General features: G+C 43.2%; 1 protein-coding gene across 11 annotated transcripts in view; it reads right to left on the bottom strand.

The window, feature by feature from the left end:
* Positions 1–19,360, bottom strand: part of TANC2 (tetratricopeptide repeat, ankyrin repeat and coiled-coil containing 2) — a 238,424-nt gene that overhangs the window by 195,946 nt on the left and 23,118 nt on the right. For 9 of the 11 annotated variants that reach the window (XM_060255815.1, XM_060255816.1, XM_060255817.1 and 6 more), the window contains exon 2: positions 1,311–1,382. The exons of the other annotated variants lie outside the window; for them this stretch is intronic. In XM_060255815.1, the coding sequence (XP_060111798.1) occupies positions 1,311–1,382 (72 nt within the window). The remainder of the gene's footprint in view (positions 1–1,310; positions 1,383–19,360) is intronic. 11 annotated transcript variants of the gene reach the window in all.

Below are 19,360 nucleotides of genomic sequence, written 5' to 3'. Positions count from 1 at the left end.
CATTCCAATCTGGATTAAGTCCTTTGACTGTGCTATTGAACGTGCCCAATCCAAATTCCTGAGAAAAATTTTGGCCGTGCCAAAATGTGTTTCATATGCAGTCATCTGCTTAGAAATTGCCCAGTCCTTAATGGAAACCGGTGCATGGCTTTTGACATTCAAATTCTGGCTACGCCTACATTATAGTTTCGAATTTGGGAGCTTTATAGATCAGGGGTGGCCAACGATAGCTCTCCAAATTTTTTTTTGCCTACAACTCCCATCAGCCCCAGCCAGCATGGCCAATGGCTGGGGCTGATGGGAGTTGTAGGCAAAAAACATCTGGAAAGCTACCGTTGGCCACCCCGTTATATATCAAATGCTCTCCGAGTCCAATGTGTCAAACTGGTCAGCATACCTAGAGAATACAATTAAAGTGATGAGCATGTCTATAGAATCACTGGCCATGCTTCCATTTACTGCTGCATTCCAACAGATCAAAAACAGGATGTTAGACATTGAGCGCCAGAAGTTAAATAGTTAGCAGGCTAACAAAATCTGTTCCCCTTTGAACTTTGAGATCCCTCTCAGCACAGGGAAGATGGCCTCCTCTCTATCGTCTTTGCAGGTGCCACAGCAACGCAGAGCATTTTCTCTCACTAGATGTAGTGACTAGCTCTTCATAGGCTTAAGGAAATTGAGAAGCCTTCACAACATGTTAATATGTTCAGATGAATTACCACATCTAAGTAAAAATATGTCCAGTGCTGGACACCATCCCTGTGGTTCATGTTTGGTGTACCCACAATCTTGGGAAACAAAAAAGACTAGTCTTTCCGCCTTTTGTCAAGGAGCTTCCTACATATACCAACTGTGCCACCTCTGGTGGTGGTCTTATTCAATGTGCATGCCAGCTTCTGTACATAGGCTCAACAATGCATCCTGTCAGACTGAGAATGAGACAATTTCCATAGACACTGCTGGAAGCCAAGGCGGGTGCCACGTACTTTATTTTATTTTGTGCCGCTCTAGTGCCCTGCCCCTGCCTGCCAGCGCCCAATTCCATTCATGTTTGGGGAAAGCAATGGGGCCGCCAGAGCTGTGCCCACCACGTGTTCCTCCTCCTCCCAGCCCACTGGCTGGGGTGGGTGGAGAGGGGGAACTGAGGTATTTTTATTTTAAAAAAAATTGTCAGGCACTCCCAGTTTTCCCTGACTGGCTACAATCTGTTCTAGAGAATTATCTTCTGCTCTGAATAATATTAGACTTTTTAAATCTCACATGTGCAGGAGCAGGCATATGCAATCTTTGGAAAGTCTTTGTTTACCTACCTTGCCCAGAATTGCTCTGCCGGTAATCTACACTTGCCTGCCTTCGGTCTTTTGGTTCCTCGCTCCCTCCATCTGCAGGACAGCCAAAACAGCAGAAGTGTATCAGGACAGTAGAAAAATCAGGGCAATGCAGCTTTTCTCCCATATCCCTACTGCCTCTTAGAGGTTAACAGAGGAAACAGGCTAACCAGCATTGTCACAGTTATGGCAGCCTCCTCTTCTTAATCCCCCCATGTCAATATGTGCCAATTCTTAGAAATCTTTTAAATTTTTAGTAGCAATATATAGATAAAAGGGGATCTGCTTTACGTTTATCTCGATGCTCCCATATCACAATGCTACATTAGATTGTTGCAAGATTGATCAGATAAGATGCCTATAGCAATATGTCAGAATTTTAAGTTAAATATGTGAAATAACTTCTAGAAATGAGAAACTGGATTAGCCTAAAACAGGGCTCTTGAAGCCCCCACCACCCCGTTGGCTGGCTTGAAGAAGGCATTTGTCTCTTTAAATCTCTTCTCCAAGCCAAACCAGCTGGCGGCTTAGAAAATGCAGTTAAAGCTGCTTTCTTTCCACCTCTCCCTCTCCCTCCACCATCAATTTCCTTCCTTCCTTCCTTCCTTCCTTCCTTCCTTCCTTCCTTCCTTCCTTCCTTCCTTCCTTCCTTCCTTCCTTCCTTCCTTCCTTCCTTCCTTCCTGTTCTCAAACATCTGATGGTAATGTCTTGTGGCTCTCCAACATCAAACATTTATTCTTTGTGGCCAGGACTGGATCGGGGGGGGGGGAGGGGGCAGTAGCCCTGCGATAGTGGGGGGAGAAAAACTGGCTGCTTTTGCTGCCTCTCTGACTTGTGGAGAGGCAGCAAAAGCAGCCCCATGGCTCCCCTCCTCCATTTAAAGACCTCGCTGGCCGGTTGGGTCTTTAAATGGGGAGGGGGGACAGATTTCCTTGCATTTGCCGTCCTGAAAGGCAGGAAGATGGCAGAAGCAGCCCTGATGCTTCCCTCCCCATTTAACCACGCTGGCAGGGTGTTCAAATGGGGAGGGGGAGGCAGATCGCCTGCCTCCCATTTTTTGAGAGAGGACACCATTTTTTTGATTTGCCCCCACTCAAAAATATATATAGATCCGGCCCTGTTTGTGGCTCCTTCATTTAGCAAGACTGGCCACCCCTGACCTATGAAATGCTTTTGTCATGCTGTTCAAAGAAACCAACTTCTTCTTGTATTGTGCAACAGCCTAGGAAAAAACAGTCACAACACAGGGCCGATAGAAAATCAGTGACTTTTTAATCAGTTAAAAACTGGATTACAAATTTTAAACTGGATTTTGCTATAAAGTGCTTTTTTGAGGGAAAATTTAAAAGATGCCTTTAAGATACATTATAGCTCAAAGATATCTTATCATGGAATAGGGATTATACATGCTATTTCTAAAGGATGAGACAATATATTTATAATGTTAAAGAAAAAATTTGCAAACAAGTTCCAACAGTTTAAAGCAGGGGTGTGAAGCATCTGGCATGGGGGCCAAATCAGGCCCCTGAAGGGTTCCTATCAGGCCCTCAAGCAACCGGCTGTCATCTGCTTCCTTCTCCTTCTCTCTTGCTTCCTTCTGTGTAACAGCTTGCTTTTACACTATCGCACAGGAGTTACAGAGCAAAACCTCCATTGGCTGAAGCGCCTCCCTTGGGGAGGAAGGCAGGGAAAGAACAGCTTGCATTGCCAGGCTATCACAGTCGCACAGCAGAGCTACTGAGCCAAGCCTCTCTTCCTGCTATTGGCTGAGGCTCCTCCCCCTCCTGGTCCCCTGGGGAAGGAAGAAAAGAGCCAGAGCTTCCTTTGCCCAGTTCCCTGGATCCCATGGGAAAAAATACAAAGAAAGCACCTTTAAGACCAATGAGTGCTAATGTTTTAAGTTTTAAAAAAAAATCTTTGTGTTTGTTTGTGTCCTTTATAAAGTTTGTATCTTTGTTATCTTATCTTAAATGGATGCATGTATGGTCTGGCCCAACATGGCCCGGCCCGACAAGGTCAGATCTGGCCCTCATAACAAATGAGTTCAACACCCTTGATTTGAAGGATTAGGGATCCATTCTTATAGGGTGTTATACTCTAGCCTAGGCCATGAAGACTAGAGGGCCTGGAGGGGCCTACCTTGATTTGCTAGTGGGCCTACATCTCCCAGGATCCCTTTTCTCCCTCTGATTGAGTGGTAGAGATTTACAAGGGAAAACTTGCCCCATGAAGACTAGATGGGTGGGACCTGGGAAGACCAAATAAACAGGCTTAGCTGGGGGAGGGGGGGGGGAGAGAGAGAAAGAAAAGCTGTTCTTTCTGGGAAGGCTGGGTGGGCGAAGGCTGCAGCTGGGGAGAGACCCCTCCTCAAGGAGTGTGAGTGAGTCAACTGGAATTAGAGGAAGGGAAGGTGTAGTTAGTTGCATCAGGACTTCGATTTTTTTGACTTTGTACCAATATTTACTGTTTTCATATTCACTGTTGCACTAAACGTTTTTTTCCAAACCACTTGTTGTTTTTGAGAACTTATAATAAATCTGCTATTGTTAAACTGCCTGAGTCCTCATGGCTCTTTGGTCATGGAGAGAAGAAGGAAGACACGGGGGGGGGGGGGGTGGCAGCCTCCCTGGCCCCCGGCTGCATGACAGAGATTTCTGTATAAACTGTTCAGGTTTATCGTTCTGTCAAAATCATGGGAAGTTTTCCTTCCCAGGAGGAAGATGCATGGACCTTAACGAAAAGAACATGTCAAAACTTCAGACTGGTAATTTTTCTCATTTGCATTTCTTATTTATTTATTTAGAAAATTTCTATGACATTTTACCCGGAAACCTGCCCGAGGGGGCTTACAAGAAAAATATAATAAAAACATAAAACACTGAGTGGCTTTTAAGTTTTTCATTTTTCAGGATAAAGGCAGACTATAAAAATGGCTTTGAAATATAATTCAAAGCCTGGCTGGACATTTTTGCCTGAGGCTTAAAAGAGAGTTGAGGGGGCTCCAGTGAGCCTCAGGGAGAGGCGGCCATGCCTGTGTCAGTCCCATCATGGATCCCATCATTACCTCCCTCAAAATGGGGAGGGGAAGCAGCCCCCAGTTGTTAGCCGCCCTGAGCCTGCTTCGGCGGGGAGGGCAGGATACAAATAAAATGATGTATGTATGTATGTATAGCCATAGAAAAGCCTGTGGTAAGAACCAGAGGATTACAAGTACATTTTTGATTCATTTGTACTCCACTCTTCTCCCCAAAGCAGCTGACATCCTTCTCCTCTCCTTCATTTTATCCTCACAACCCTAGGAGGTAGGTTAACGTAAGGTTCTGCCAGTTAATGACTCTAAGAATCCATGCACATAAAATTATGGTTTGAATGTACTGAGAGTTCAATGCAAGAATAGACCTTTTGCTTAGAAAGCCATTGCCAGAAATGAACCAATAGACAGACAACCTGTATTGACATATCAAAGATAAAAGTGCATTAAAAGTTTAAATGGCCTAACAGGTAATGAGATTACAGTTACAGACATCAAAAACACAGGCAAAATCTGCCCCACTCCTTGGTCCATTGGTTCTCACAAAAGCTGGTCCAGAAAGGTGAATGGCATCTTCTTTGGCCTTCGAACTGCAAAGGCAGACAGGCCTGTTACTACACCTGCCAGATGTGCTAGCTTGCTGTAGCGATGATACTTATAACAAAGGCTCTGTCTAACACCCCCCCACACACACACACACTGCACACACTTGAAGTATCAGAGAGGTTACATGCAAGCAAGCAAGCAAACGGCAAAACTTAATGGAATGCATATGAAAATGAAAAACCATGGCAGACTCAGCCTGACAATTAAGCTGAGAGAGTGTGACTGGCTCAAGGTCACCTAGTCAGCTTCCATGGTGAGAGTGGGAATTCAAATCTGGGTCTCCCGGAACCAGTCCAACACTTTTAACTACTACACCACACTGAGAGGCAACTGATGAAAATATGCCCTGTTTGTTTATGCAACAGACACCGCTATCTGTAAGACTAAAAACCCATGCTCGCTCCATTAGCATGACCCCAGTCATTAAGACCAGGATACAGTTCAACTGTTGGGTTTCTATTGCAATTTCACTTCCTGTTGTCATGAGTTAATTAAATGAATGTATATGCATGCTGATGTTTAGCCAGTGAGAGGTATAGCCAATGAGAATGTTTGCACGTACTTCCCGCTCAGGCTAGGTGTCAATATGTATAGTGACCATTGAAGCAAAGCCCTAATTGGCTAATCCATATATTTGGGAGGTGGTCTGGGGGAAACCATTTGGTCAGGTTTTTATTGCCCTTTGTGTAAAGGCTTTTGACGGTGCGTCACTGATACCAGTGCGCAAAGTCAAGAGCCTGGGAGTGCTACTGGAATCCTCCTTGTCAATGGAGGCCCAGATAGCTGCCACTGCTAGATCCGCCTTCTTTCATCTCAAGAGGGCGAGGCAGTTGGCTCCCTTCTTGGAGCGCAGCGACCTAGCAACTGTGATCCACGCAACGGTCACCTCGAGACTAGACTACTGCAATGCCCTCTACATGGGGCTGCCCTTATAACGAACACGGAAACTTCAGGTAGTCCAGAACACGGCGGCCAGGCTGCTATTGGGACTACCACGGTGGGAACATGTGCGGCCTGGGCTGCGGGATCTGCATTGGCTGCCGGTTGTGTACCGTGTTCGCTATAAAGTGCTGGTCATCACCTTTAAAGCCCTATATGGCCGAGGACCTGCCTACCTAAGGGACCGCCTCTCCCCATATGTTCCCCAGAGAGCACTGAGATCCAGCTCTCAAAATCTTTTAACAATCCCTGGGCCAAGAGAGGCTAGATTGAAGACAACCAGGGAGCAAGCCTTCTCAGCAATGGCCCCTCGATGGTGGAATCATCTTCCGGAGATGGTACGAGCCCTGCGGGACCTGAATCAATTCCGCAGGGCTTGCAAAACATTTCTTTTCCAGCTTGCCTTTGAAACAGAACCTGGCTAAACTGATGTGTCACCCAGCCATCTTGTGGATATTATGACTCATAGTAATTTAGCACCTATTTTATCTATTTTAACTAATTTATTATGTAACTGATTATTTAAAATTGTTATTTGTACTGTATTGTTTTATTGAATCATGGAATTCCATGCCTGTGAGCCGCCCTGAGCCCGCCTTTGGCGGGGGAGGGCGGGATATATAAGAATAATCTAAAGCCCTCAGATCTCCATGCAGTTAGAGTTTGGACTCAAGAGAGTCGAGATGTAGTCTAGAGACTAGATAGGATACTGAATCCTTCTTTTGTTTTCTAGAAATCCCAGAAACCCTTTCCTCATAGTAAAAGTAAACTACTTTATTCTTAAACTAAAACGTCTGCATGGCTTGTTTATTTGTGGTTCTCTCCACACAACTCTGCTAAAGTATCTGTAAACCCCAACATCAACCAACACACCAGACACTGCAAGCCAATTGCTGCATAACGTGGATGAAAAAAGGTGGATGGACAGCAGTGTTCAAAAAGCCTGGTAGATGTAACTATAGTCTGAGTCTCGATGGGTAGAGCCCGGTCAACAATGATCCTGGTTATAAGCGATTGTGTGAGAACAGAAATAAAGAACGTCTTTCTTATAGGTGTGTCAAAATCCCTTGCCATTTTTTAATGCTTTACCATCTTGCTGTTCTGTACTGAAACACCCGCTATGCTGCTGGGAAAATGAAAGTATTTAGGCCCTCAAACACTGTCTGTCCTTCAAGGTCAGCCCTATCCGTTAGAGGGTTTCGCTAACAAATACTGTGCTGGGAGAATGTCTGCCTTGTAACAATTTAGTATTTTGAACTTACCTCGCACCAGAAAGTTAGGCACGCAGGTAACGGCTAACTGCTTCTATATATATAGAAGATAGTCTATATATATATTGAAGATTGGGGAAGGACGGTGGCTCAGTGGTAGAGCATTTGCTTGGGAAGCAGAAGGTCCCAGGTTCAATCCCCAGCATCTCCAAAAAAGGGTCCAGGCAAATAGGTGTGAAAAACCTCAGCTTGAGACCCTGGAGAGCCGCTGCCAGTCTGATGGACCAAGTGTCTGATTCAGTATAAGGCAGCTTCATATGTTCATATATATATATATTGAAGATAGTCATAGATCTGACATAGTGGCAAAATTCCATCACTGAAGAACATTATTTGATTTTGGAGCTCTACCTGTTATGGCAGAAGCAGCAACAGACAATGGAAACGTTCCTGAACCTCCTACAGAGGAGACACCCAAGAAAAAATCGGACTTGGGGACAGTACCAAAACCTCCATGGCACATATTAGGCAGACGCCGACCCCAAGAGAACAATTCACCTTTATAAACGGAACACCTGTTCATCACCCCTCATGCGTGTAATGCTTGCAAGTCCGCCAACACCATCGAAGCTGGACAAGCCCAAAAGACCATCATACTGGTGGGAAGAGGGAAAAGATGAGGCCCAGAAGTAGAGGAAAAGTCCGTGGAGGGGGAAGATGATGGAATGCAATCCCCCGTGAGAGAACCCTCCCGAGACGAAGGGGAAAGCCTGGAGGGTGATGGTCCCATGGTCCTTGAGAGCCAAGATGTCAGACCTGGCCCGCACCCTGAGGCAAGAAATGTAGGTGACCACAGGCTTTCTAGTGCAGGAGATCTGCCAACAGATTACCTAAGCATTGCCTCAACAAAACTCTCCTGCTCAAGATGGAGACAGAAGGGGGAGAAATCCACCCCCAGTTCCAACCAGAGGCACCAACCAGAGAGAACCAGGACTCGGGAGCTCAATGCAAAGTTCGATGGGGATCAAGAGAACATCAAATACTTCATGAACCAAGCCAATAGCTACCTGCACTACTGGGGGAACACCTTCCCCGATTAACCTAGTCAAGTAGGCTATCTAGGCTCCTGTTTGGTGTACATCAGTTTCTACGAGGCCAGAGTGCCAGAGCTGGACTCAGTACAAGATTTCCTGCAAGCCCTGCTAGAACAATTCTAGGACCCCATGCAAGAAATGAGGGCTGAAACTACCCTCCAGAACCTGCAACAGGGCAGCCAGTCAGTACACGAATACGAGCCAAGTTCTGAGAAAACTGCCAAAATAAAAGGATGGAACGAGGCAATGAAGATACACCAATTTCAAGCAGGCCTCAATGTCAGCCTCCTGGATAGAGCACTAGGGCAGGCCAACCCAGACACCTTGGTGGGCTGGATCCAGCTGGCGTGTGAAGTCGAGACGGTCAGACAACACATAGCAATCCAACGTCAACAGCAGCAAGGGAGTAAAGGGAGACGTGAGCCTCAGTCAAGGGAGTAAAGGGAGACGTGAGCCTCAGTCGGGGCTAAAGGTGGAACCTAAAAAACCTCCCAGCCCAGTAACCACCAAGAAGCCGGGGGCCACCATTGCTACCAAAGTAATGCAATGGAGCACTTCACTAACAATTGCCCTGAGGGACTTTGAGGCCCTCCCCTTGCTCTGAAGACAGCCATCGCCCCCAAGACTAAGAAGGACCAACCTGGCGGGAAGAAACCGACCCAGCTGAAGACGTCAGCAGTGAGAGAGCAAGAGGAAACCTAACCCTGTCACTCACTGGATCGCGACCATCTTCCATCAAATCGAGGGCCAAATCAGAGTGCAACTCGCCGGCAGGAAACAACAACCTGTTGTAGACGGCGTCTGTCAACAGGTTGGGAATACAGCGGTGCCACTGAGAGTGAGAGTTACCGGAACTTTGTTTTTTGTACCACTGACTTTGTTGAACCCGTGCAAGCCCTATTAGACTCGGGCTGCACTAAGGATATAATGGCCCCTAAGGTGGTGGAAGCATTAGGCATATCCACTTTCTTATTACCCCAATTGATTCAGTTTGATGGACGGTACCCCCATGAGGGCCAACCCATGCACCCATGAGACTGAACCCATCCCAGTCGGGGTGGGCCCACACCAGGAAACAGAAACTTTTGTAATAGCTCTTTCTTGAACACTTGAACTGGTGTTAGGGGTATCACGGTTGGCAAAGCATGAACCCTATATATGACAGAGCGGCCTATAATCAGTTTTGTGGATTGCTCTTGTGATGAACATGTGTGGAAGGAGGAGCAGGGACCCAACCCCCCTCCTCTAAATGAAAGACTTTGTCTGATGGTAGCTGAGGTGTGTAGCATCCCAAAACAATACAGAGATCTTAAAGTGGTTTTTGAAGAAAGAGAAGTGGATGAGCTCCCCCTCCCAATAGGGACAAAGACTGCACCATCGAACTGATACCCAGGCAACAGTTACCAAAGGTGAAAGTGTATTCGATGGGAAAGGGGGAGAGGGAAGAACTCCGCAAATTCTTGGACAAAAATTTGGCGAGAGGTTTCATGTGACCAGCCACCTCCCTGCATGCTGCTCAAGTACCTTTCCAGAAAAAGAAAGATGGAGGTCTGAGACTTTGCACAGACTACCGCAGCATCAACACAGTCTTGATGACGAATGCTAACCCATTGCTCCTTATCAAAGGCTTACTAAACACAGTAGCCCAAAGGAAAATAATTTCTAAATTAAATCTTAGGTGTGCCTATTTCCAGGTCTGCATAAGAGGGGGATGAGTGGAAAACAGTCTTCAATACACCCCTGGGACAATTTGAATATCTGCCATTCAGGTTACAAGGGGCCCCTGGAGTGTTAATAGACATCATAAATGATGTGCTTAGAGAATTCCTATATCCGGGGGGGGGGGGGGGTGTTCATAGTATACCTGGACGATGTTTTGATTTATTCTAATAATGTAAACTCGCATGTCAGATTGGTCAGAGAGGTTCTAAAACCTTATATGAGAACAAACTATTTGTAAAACTGTCCAAGTATGACTTCCACAAGAAGGAACCAGATTGCCTCAGCTACCAAGTGTCAGGGGAAGGGATAGCTATGGACCATGCTAAAGTACAAACTAGAAAACAACTGCAAAGTTTTCTCGGGTTGCAAATTTTTATAGAAAATTTATTCAGAATTTTTTGCAAACAGTCTTACCACTAACAGACCTATTGAAAATGAAAGGGAAAGGACCAGAGGCAAAAATACCCAGGACAAAACTTAATTGGATGGAAAATTGCCAACGGGCAACTGATGCACTCAAAAGCAATTCACTAGTGAACCCATTTTACTCCATTCAAATGAACTGAAAAAAATCATAGCCCAATGCGACGCTAGTGACATGGCCATGGGCAGGATCAACACAATGATGAACGAAATCTCCTCCCTTGTGCCTACATCACCAAAAAATTCATTTCCGCCAAACGAAATTGGTTGGTGTGGGACAAAGAGCTGCATGCTGAAAAATTTGCACTAGAAACATGGTGGCCATGGTTGGAAGGGCTCGGCACAAGCTCACAGTGAAGCAAATTCGGTTTGTGGGGTTCTCTGCACAATTTGACTTTGTAGTGAAACACATTCCAGGAAAAAAACAATTTCTTAGCTGAAGCTTTGTCCCGCCTCCCTCAACACGACAGTCAGAGGGAGGAGATCATACACTTGCTATTCACTTCCTCCCAGTTGGGGGGGGGGGGAGTCGTGACTCGATCTCAGAAAGCGCGCCTACCCGAAAGGACTCATTGGGGGGAGAAATTGAAAAAAGGTAATTGAAACAGAAGAACTCTCCGCACGACCCCCAGAAGTAACCCAAGGGGAGGAGGGATTTTGGTTTAAGGATAAAAAACTGTATGTACCGGAACCTTTACGCAAAGAAGTACTAATAGCCACTGATGGACCTCTGCTCCATATTTTTATCCAATCCCCTCTTAAAGCTGGCTATGCTTGTAGCCGCCATCACCTCCTATGGCAGTGAATTCCACATGTTAATCACCCTTTGGGTGAAGAAGTACTTCCTTTTATCCATTTTAACCTGACTGCTGAGCAATTTCATTGAATGCCCACGAGTTCTTGTATTGTGAGAAAGGGAGAAAAGTACTTCTTTCTCTACTTTCTCCATCCCATGCATAATCTTGTAAACCTCTATCATGTCACCCTGCAGTTGACGTTTCTCTAAGCTCAAGAGCCCCAAGCGTTTTAACCTTTCTTCATAGGAAAAGTGTTTCAACCCTTGAATCATTCTAGTTGCCCTTTTCTGCACTTTTTCCAATGCCATAATATCTTTTTTGAGGTGCGGCAACCAGAATTGTACACAGTATTCCAAATGAGACCGCATCTCCAGGCCTCCTAATTTTGCTGTATGAGAAAATGAAAGCTAAGTCATGGCACGGTTTTGTACTGAGGTTAGTTACCCATCTTAGATTCTTAGGCACCTTAGGTTTTATGCAGCAAAACTTTTAGCAAAATAAAGCCTGATAGACCAGAGTGCCCAAAATAACATTGGATTAGCAGGAATTTTGAGAACAGCCCTCCTTTACAGGCAGTTACTTCCATCTCCCCCCAATTCCTCCAGCTGACTTTACTGCTATAGCGAATTATGAGTACAGGGAGGCTTTCACTAAGGCATGCCTAGATATTCTACCACTTGCAGTTTTAGAAGGTTGCTTCAGTGACATTGCAGATTGTGAAAGAGTTTTCCCCTGTGATGGTAGGTCCACTGAGGATTTTGTCCCATGTCCCATTCCAGCGCCTGAGATTTCAGGCTAAGCATAAAAGGTCATGATATCTCAATTCTGCAGGGAAGATCAGCAGGGTAAATTAGTATTGCTACTGTCTCTGTATTAGTATCACTGTATTAGTATCACGGAGGGGGTATCAGGATATACGGACTCTATTCTAAGACCCTATGCCACCAGTGCTCCCAGTTATGTTCATGAGTCTATAGATTTTCTGAGGAAAATACCACCTTTGAATAACCTTCCACAGAATACTATCTTAGCCACCATGAATGTGGAATCTCTGTATATTAACATCCCACATTAAGATGAATTACAAGCCATAAATAATATAACCTCTGACAAAAAACACAGCTGACTGATTAAAGGGCTGGAGCACTTTCCATATGAAGAAAGGTTGAAACGCTTGGGACTCTTTAGCTTGGAGAAACGTCGACTGCGGGGTGACATGATAGAGGTTTACAAGATAATGCATGGAATGGAGAAAGTAGAGAAAGAAGTACTTTTCTCCCTTTCTCACAATACAAGAACTCGTGGGCATTCGATGAAATTGCTGAGCAGACAGGTTAAGACGGATAAAAGGAAGTACTTCTTCACCCAAAGGGTGATTAACATGTGGAATTCACTGCCACAGGAGGTGGTGGCGGCCACAAGCATAGCCACCTTCAAGAGGGGTTTAGATAAAAATATGGAGCACAGGTCCATCAGTGGCTATTAGCCACAGTGTATGTGTGTATATAACATTTTTTGCCACTGTGTGACACAGAGTGTTGGACTTGATGGGCCGTTGGCCTGATCCAACATGGCTTCTCTTATGTTCTTATGTTCTTATGACTTTGTCACCAAACTGTGGCATTTTGTCCTCACCCATAACTACTTCAGAGTTGGCAATGAACTGTTTCTAAAGATCAACGGTACAGCCATGGGCACCAGCATGGCCCCACGATATGCTATCATCTTTATGGCTGACTTGGAGCAATGCCACCTAGATTCCCACCTCTCTTATACCTGCATTACATTGATGACATTTTTATTGTTTGAACATATGGCAAAGAAGCCCTGGATGCATTCCACCAAGCATCCAATGAGTTTCAGCATGCCATCAACCTGACAATGAACCAGTCCATGCAAGAAATACATTTTCTGGACACCACTGTAAAAATACACAATGGATGCATAGACACTACCTTATACCAGGAACCTACTGGCTGACAAACATACCTGCATATCTCCAGTTACTGTCCCAAAGATACCAAATAATCCATTGTATACAGCCAGGCCCGACGCTACAGACGCATTTGCTTCAATCCTGCTGACAGAGATTCTCACCTGAGGGATCTACAACAAACCTTTTTGGTACTAAAGAACCCACTTGATGAAGTCAGGAAACAGATTAACAAAGCCAGAACGATACGCAGAGAAAATCTGTTACAAGAAGATCCAAAAAAGACAATAACAGAGCACCACTAGTGGTCACACACAACTCTCAACTGAAAACAGTTCAACGTATAATCAATAACTTACAACCTCTATTGAATAGTGACAACTCTCTTTCAAAAGTACTGGAGGGGTAAACCTTTTCTTGCACACAGACAGCCCCCTAATCTCAAACAACTCCTCACCCACAACAATACAACATCTCATCTGAGCATGGGCACTGGTACCAGAGCTTGCAATAAACCCAAGTGCCAACTTTGCTCCCACATACACCCAGACAACACCATCACTGGATCTAACAGCATTAGCTACACCATCTCAGGCTCATTCACTTATTCATCTTCCAACATTCTCTACATAGCGCAAACAGGACAAACCCTATGCCAAAGGATAAACGGACACAAATCTGACATCAGGCATTACAAAACTGAGAAACCTGTAGGAGTACATTTTAACCTTCCAAAACATTCAGTGGTTTTCAGTTGATTGTCTTTTTCCAACAGGTCATCATATCTGTAACTCTGTTTAGGTTTTAAAAGATTTGGAGGAGTGAATGCTTCCACTGGGGATACCCATCTTGGAATTTTCTGGTAATTTTTCGTTTCATGTGTGGTACAAAGATTTCCAGAACCAATGATTCTTAAAATAAGAATGTCCTTCAAGTCTTTGATACCATAAATACACATGCCAGCCCAAGTTAAGATCGTGTCCCTTTAACAACAGTTGTCTCTTGTCATTCAATAGTATCCAGTCTCTTACTCACAGGAGCACAGAAGCTTTATAATATGGTTGCCAGTCTGGAAGTCCCATACCTGCTCTCAGTTTAGAATCTTGCAATATCTTTAATTTAATTCTTGGTTTTTTGCCTTGCCAAATATATTTAGAAACCATCTTATTCAATTCTTGAAAAAAACCCACTATTTAAAAATACTGGGATAGTTTATCTTTATTGAAGCTATTCTTCCCATCAAAGAGAAATTCAAATCATGCAATTTTTCCAAATCTTTTTTAATCTCTTTGAGTAGTTTATCATAATTGTCCATTTTTAAACTACTACATTTATTTGAGATGAGTACACCTAAATATTTGATTCTTTTCTCATACAAGAATCCTGATTTTTGTTGAAGCAGTTGAGTTTGGTCTATCGTCATATTATTTGTCAAAAATTTTGTTTTATGGTAGTTGAGCTTCAGTCCTACCCAGTGACCAAATTGGTTGATCTTGTTTATAAGACAGTCAATTGAATCTATTAGTTGCTCTAGTATAAAAACCAGGTCATCCACAAAGGCTCTCAATTTATATTGTTTACATTTTACCACCGCTCCCTTAATACCTGTAGGGGAGGTATGGTGGCTCAGTGGTAGAACATCTGCTTGGGAAGCAGAAGGTCCCAGGTTCAATCCCTGGCATCTCCCAAAAAGGGTCCAGGCAAATAGGTGTGAAAAACCTCAGCTGGAGACCCTGGAGAGCCACTGCTAGTCTGAGAAAACAATACTGACTTTGATGGACCAAGGGTCTGATTCAGTATAAGGCAGCTTCATATGTTCTCTTATCTGATTATTCAATATCTCTAAGCATAAAATAAAAAGGAGTGGTGACAATGGGCAACCTTGTCTTGTACCTTTTTGGATATCAATTGCTTTTGTTAATTCACCAGTCACCATCACTCTTGCTCTTTGGGAGGAGCACATTGATTCTATTGCTCTCAGGAAATTTTCACCACGTTCCATTCTCTTCAACTGTTGTAGCATAAATTGCCAACGAACATTATCAAAGGCCTTCTCAGCATCCAAACAAATTAATGCCAATTGTTTCTCTGGGTGGGTCTCATAATATTCCATTGTATTACAGACTGTTCTAACATTGTGTTTCAAATATCTTCTAGGAAGAAATTCAGCATGGTCTTGATGTATTGTGGACTGTAGAACTTTCTTCAGGCGTTGTGCCAATATTGCTGCAAAAATTTTATAGTCCACATTCAAAAGAGAGATTGGGCGATAATTTTTAATATCTTTCAAATCTGCACCTTCTTTTGGAATTAAGGATATTGTAGCTTCTTGCCAAGAAGCTGGTATTTGGGCTTCGTCTTGAATCCTTTCAAGGAGACATGTGAATGGTAACAGTAAGGCCTACTCATAAGCTTTATAAAATTCCACAGGCAATCCATCTGGGCCCGGGGCTTTACCATTCTTTTGAGATGGCATCGCGTCTCCCAGTTCCCTTATTATTATTGGTTCATTTAGAATTTTTTGTTGTTCTTCTGTAAATTTATTAAGATTATTTTGACTAATATATCCTTCTAAATCTGCCTTATGAACTTGTTTATCTTCATATAATTTTCTGTAAAATTGTTAAACAATTTGGCATATCTCCTGTCTTTGAACTTTCTCTTTGTTATTCTCGTCTTTCAAAACCGGTATTATTCTTTTGGCATTCTCTTTTCTCATTCTATAGGCCAGCCACCTTCCAGCTTTATTAGCATGTTCAAAAAAATTTTGTCTTGCAAATCTCAGTTTTATCTCCATCTCCTCTATAAGTAATAAATTGAGTTGACGTGTTTCTTTGACCTTATTTTGAAACGCCTGTCTTGTCGGCTGCACTTTTAAATTCTTTTCAGCTTCTCCTGCTTGCAACATTAATTTTTGAAAATTTTCAGTTCTTTCTTTTTTCTTCTTTGCACTATATCTGATTGCAAGGCCCCTGTAATATGCTTCAGCGGTATCCCAAACTGCTTGCATCTTTACATCTTGAGTTATATTTTTAAAAAGATGCCATTTCAACCTCAGATTCTTTAAGAAAATCTTTATCTTTCAAGAAAGAAGTATTTAACCTCCACGATCTTCTCATTTGTGTACCTTTGAGTTTCACTATTACAGGACTACGGTCGGATATAACTTGTTTGAATTTCTGTCTCAACTAAATCTTTAACCAAATTTGCAGAGAGCCAGCATATATCTATTCTTGACCACGTTTGATGACTGGCAGAGTAGGAGGTAAAATCTTTCAAATGTGGATATCTTGTTCTCCATACATCAACCAGATCCAGTTCTTCTACTAGCTTCCAAAAGCTTATTGGTGGCTGGGGACTTTTGCTTTTAGTATGTTTATGCATTTTTTTTTGTCCAATTGTCTATCAGAAACTGCATTAAAGTCTCCTACTATGCAATGTTCTACATATTCTACATTTGATAACTTAAAATGTAAATCTTGAAAAAATTTCTCTTGTTTTTTTGGACCAGTTGTTCCAGCTTTTGTGTATTGTCTCTCACCTGAGCATCTAGTACCTTTAAGGCTTTGTTTGTCTCTGCTGTCTGTTTTCTGTTCTCTAGAAGCTCTTGTTTGATCTCTGCCATCTGCTCCCCTATATTATCTACTTTACCAGTCAGCTGTGCTATGGCAGTCAGAAGAGTATTTTGCATCTCTTTCATATCTCCCTGCATGGTCATAAATTTCCCTGGACCAGATGCAGAACTGGGTGACGGGATTGGTGGTTTTCCTTCTCAATTGTCTTTTTTTTAATTGTTTCTTTAAAGCCAATCGTGGCTTTATTTTCCATCCTTATTAATATAATTACACTCACAACCACACAACCTTATACTGCCTCTTGAAGATTTGTTTTGGAACTCAATATTCCTGTGTATATTAGATAAGCTAGTATCTGACAAACAATACCAGTATTATACAACGATTTTAGGAAAACAGCCTTCTAGCTACTATCAACAATTCACCAGACCCAAAACAATGATAAAACTTATAATAAACAAGATCTTTTTATCAAAGATTTCAGGTTTTCACGGCTGGTAACATCATTAGGGTTTGTAGAATCTTTCGGGATCAAGTGCCGTGTTCTACTGGAGAAAGTTTTCCTTCCAGACGTTTCGTTCTCAGCTGCGGAGAACATCCTCAGTGGCGTTGCAGCCGGAGCAGGCGCTCAGACCTTCTTGGCTGCTGTGCATTGAGTGGGGCCAGGGCTGCTGGAGAGCTGCTATTTCTAGGCTGGAGGGGGTGTGATGAAAGGGCAATTGGTTTGTGGATGTGCCCATTGTTTGGTGGGGCTTCCTGGAAGGGTAGTGATAAGGAAACTGGCTGTTGAATGTGACCATTGTTCCGTGTTAATTGCTGGGAGGGTTGGAAGGGATCTTCCTTATCTTCAAACCCCTTCCACTGAGGATGTTCTCCGCAGCTGAGAACGAAACGTCTGGAAGGAAAACTTTCTCCAGTTTTTTTCTTCTAAAAACCCTAAAGATCTTTTTAGCACAACATCCTTAGTTCCACCCAGCCAAAACAGTACAACTCACTGAAACAACAACAGTTCACTATGAAGTCTCTTCTGACAATGGTAGCGCAATAAAATCCAAGTCCTAGCAAACTCATCCAACTGCACCAGGGTATAAATTGTAATCCAGGGCTGGATGCCCCATTTGTAATCCACAGGTGAAATAAAAAATTAAACAAACAGCCCAAGAGAACAAAGAAAACAAAAATAGCATAAACCAGAGCAAATTAATCCAGATATTCCCAGAACAAGAATAACAAAAGTAAAAAACAAAAAGAAAGAACTCCAAATATGATATGAAAACCAGGAGAAAATGGAAAAAATGAGTATAAAAATAAAAAAACAAAAATGTTCAAACCATATGAAAAATAGGACCAGACTTAAAAGGTTATATCCATAACATCCACCATCAGAGGTTTATAATCCACTTTAAAGGTTTGCACAGGTGTTCTTCCTTCAGCAAACAATCTAATTATATCTTAAGAGTCCAGTATACACAGCCCACAAAGGTCTAGATGTCTGTTTGAAGCTCACAGGAATTAGTTCAGAGCACTTCAAGACAACCTTCAGATTGCTTCTTCTGCCAGCTGTCCTTCTTATCCATATATACTTGCAAGCATCTTTCCCAAAGCCAAGTCTTTCTCCAGACTTTCTCCAAGTCTTTCTCCAGACTGTTGCTGGCCATCCAGAAAAACTGGTTAGCCACTGTGTGAGACAGGATACTAGACTAGATGGACTATGGGGCTCTTTTCATATTTTTTGTGGTTGCTAAATTCTTGTCTATCATATTTTTCTTTAGAAACGAATTCAGTACTCTTTTAGTCATTTGATCACTGGAGCTCTGAAAAGGTTTGCATCCTTTTGCATCCCATTTTGCATCCAATTCTTTTATGTTCTTCATATTAGATGATCCTGCCATTATGTCACATTTGCTCCGTGGATCAAAGATCTAGGCATATGGTTCTGGGGTGGCCAAATTTGCTTCATGTAAGAGCCACATAGATAAACATCAGATGCTTGAGAGCTGCAAGACGAAAATGTCAGAGGAAGGAAGGAAGGAAGGAAGGAAGGAAGGAAGGAAGGAAGGAAGGAAGGAAGGAAGGAAGGAAGGAAGGAAGGAAGGAAGGAAGGAAGGAAGGAAGGAAGGAAGGAAGGAAGGAAGGAAGGAAAATAGATGGGGACAGAGGAAGGAGGGAGAGGTGGAAAGAAAGCAACTAATCTTAAATGCATTCTCCAAGCTGCTGGCTGGCTTGGTTTGGAGAAGTAGTTTAAAGAGAGAAATGCCTTCTCCAAGACAGCTGATGGGGTGGTGGGGGCTTTGAGAGCCAAACAATATGTGTGAAAGAGCCACATGTGGCTCCTGAGTTACAGTTTGGCCACCCCTGATACAGTTTATTGCACACTTGGTTATATATTTAAATATATATATTTAAACAACTCGAACCACCCCTCATCAACTGGAGATGCCAGGGATCGATCCTGGGACTTTCTGCATTCCAAGCAGAAACTTACTCTGCTGGTTTCCCCAGAGCCAACTGTTATAGTTAGTAAGGAACATGCCTGTTGTAGAAACTCCTGAAAGAAAATCAGAACATAAACTTCGGATACCTAGAATTTGGTTCAGTCTGTATAACCCCTTCTCTTATGGCAAAATCACAGAGGGAAAAGGGACCAGTCCCACCGGAGGGGTGGAGCCCCAGAACCTTCTGGAAAAATTTGGGTCTGAT

The sequence above is a fragment of the Heteronotia binoei genome, chromosome 15, assembly GCF_032191835.1.
Source record: "Heteronotia binoei isolate CCM8104 ecotype False Entrance Well chromosome 15, APGP_CSIRO_Hbin_v1, whole genome shotgun sequence".
NCBI classification, from domain to species: Eukaryota; Metazoa; Chordata; class Lepidosauria; order Squamata; family Gekkonidae; genus Heteronotia; species Heteronotia binoei.
This window is presented reverse-complemented; position numbering and strand designations above follow the sequence as displayed.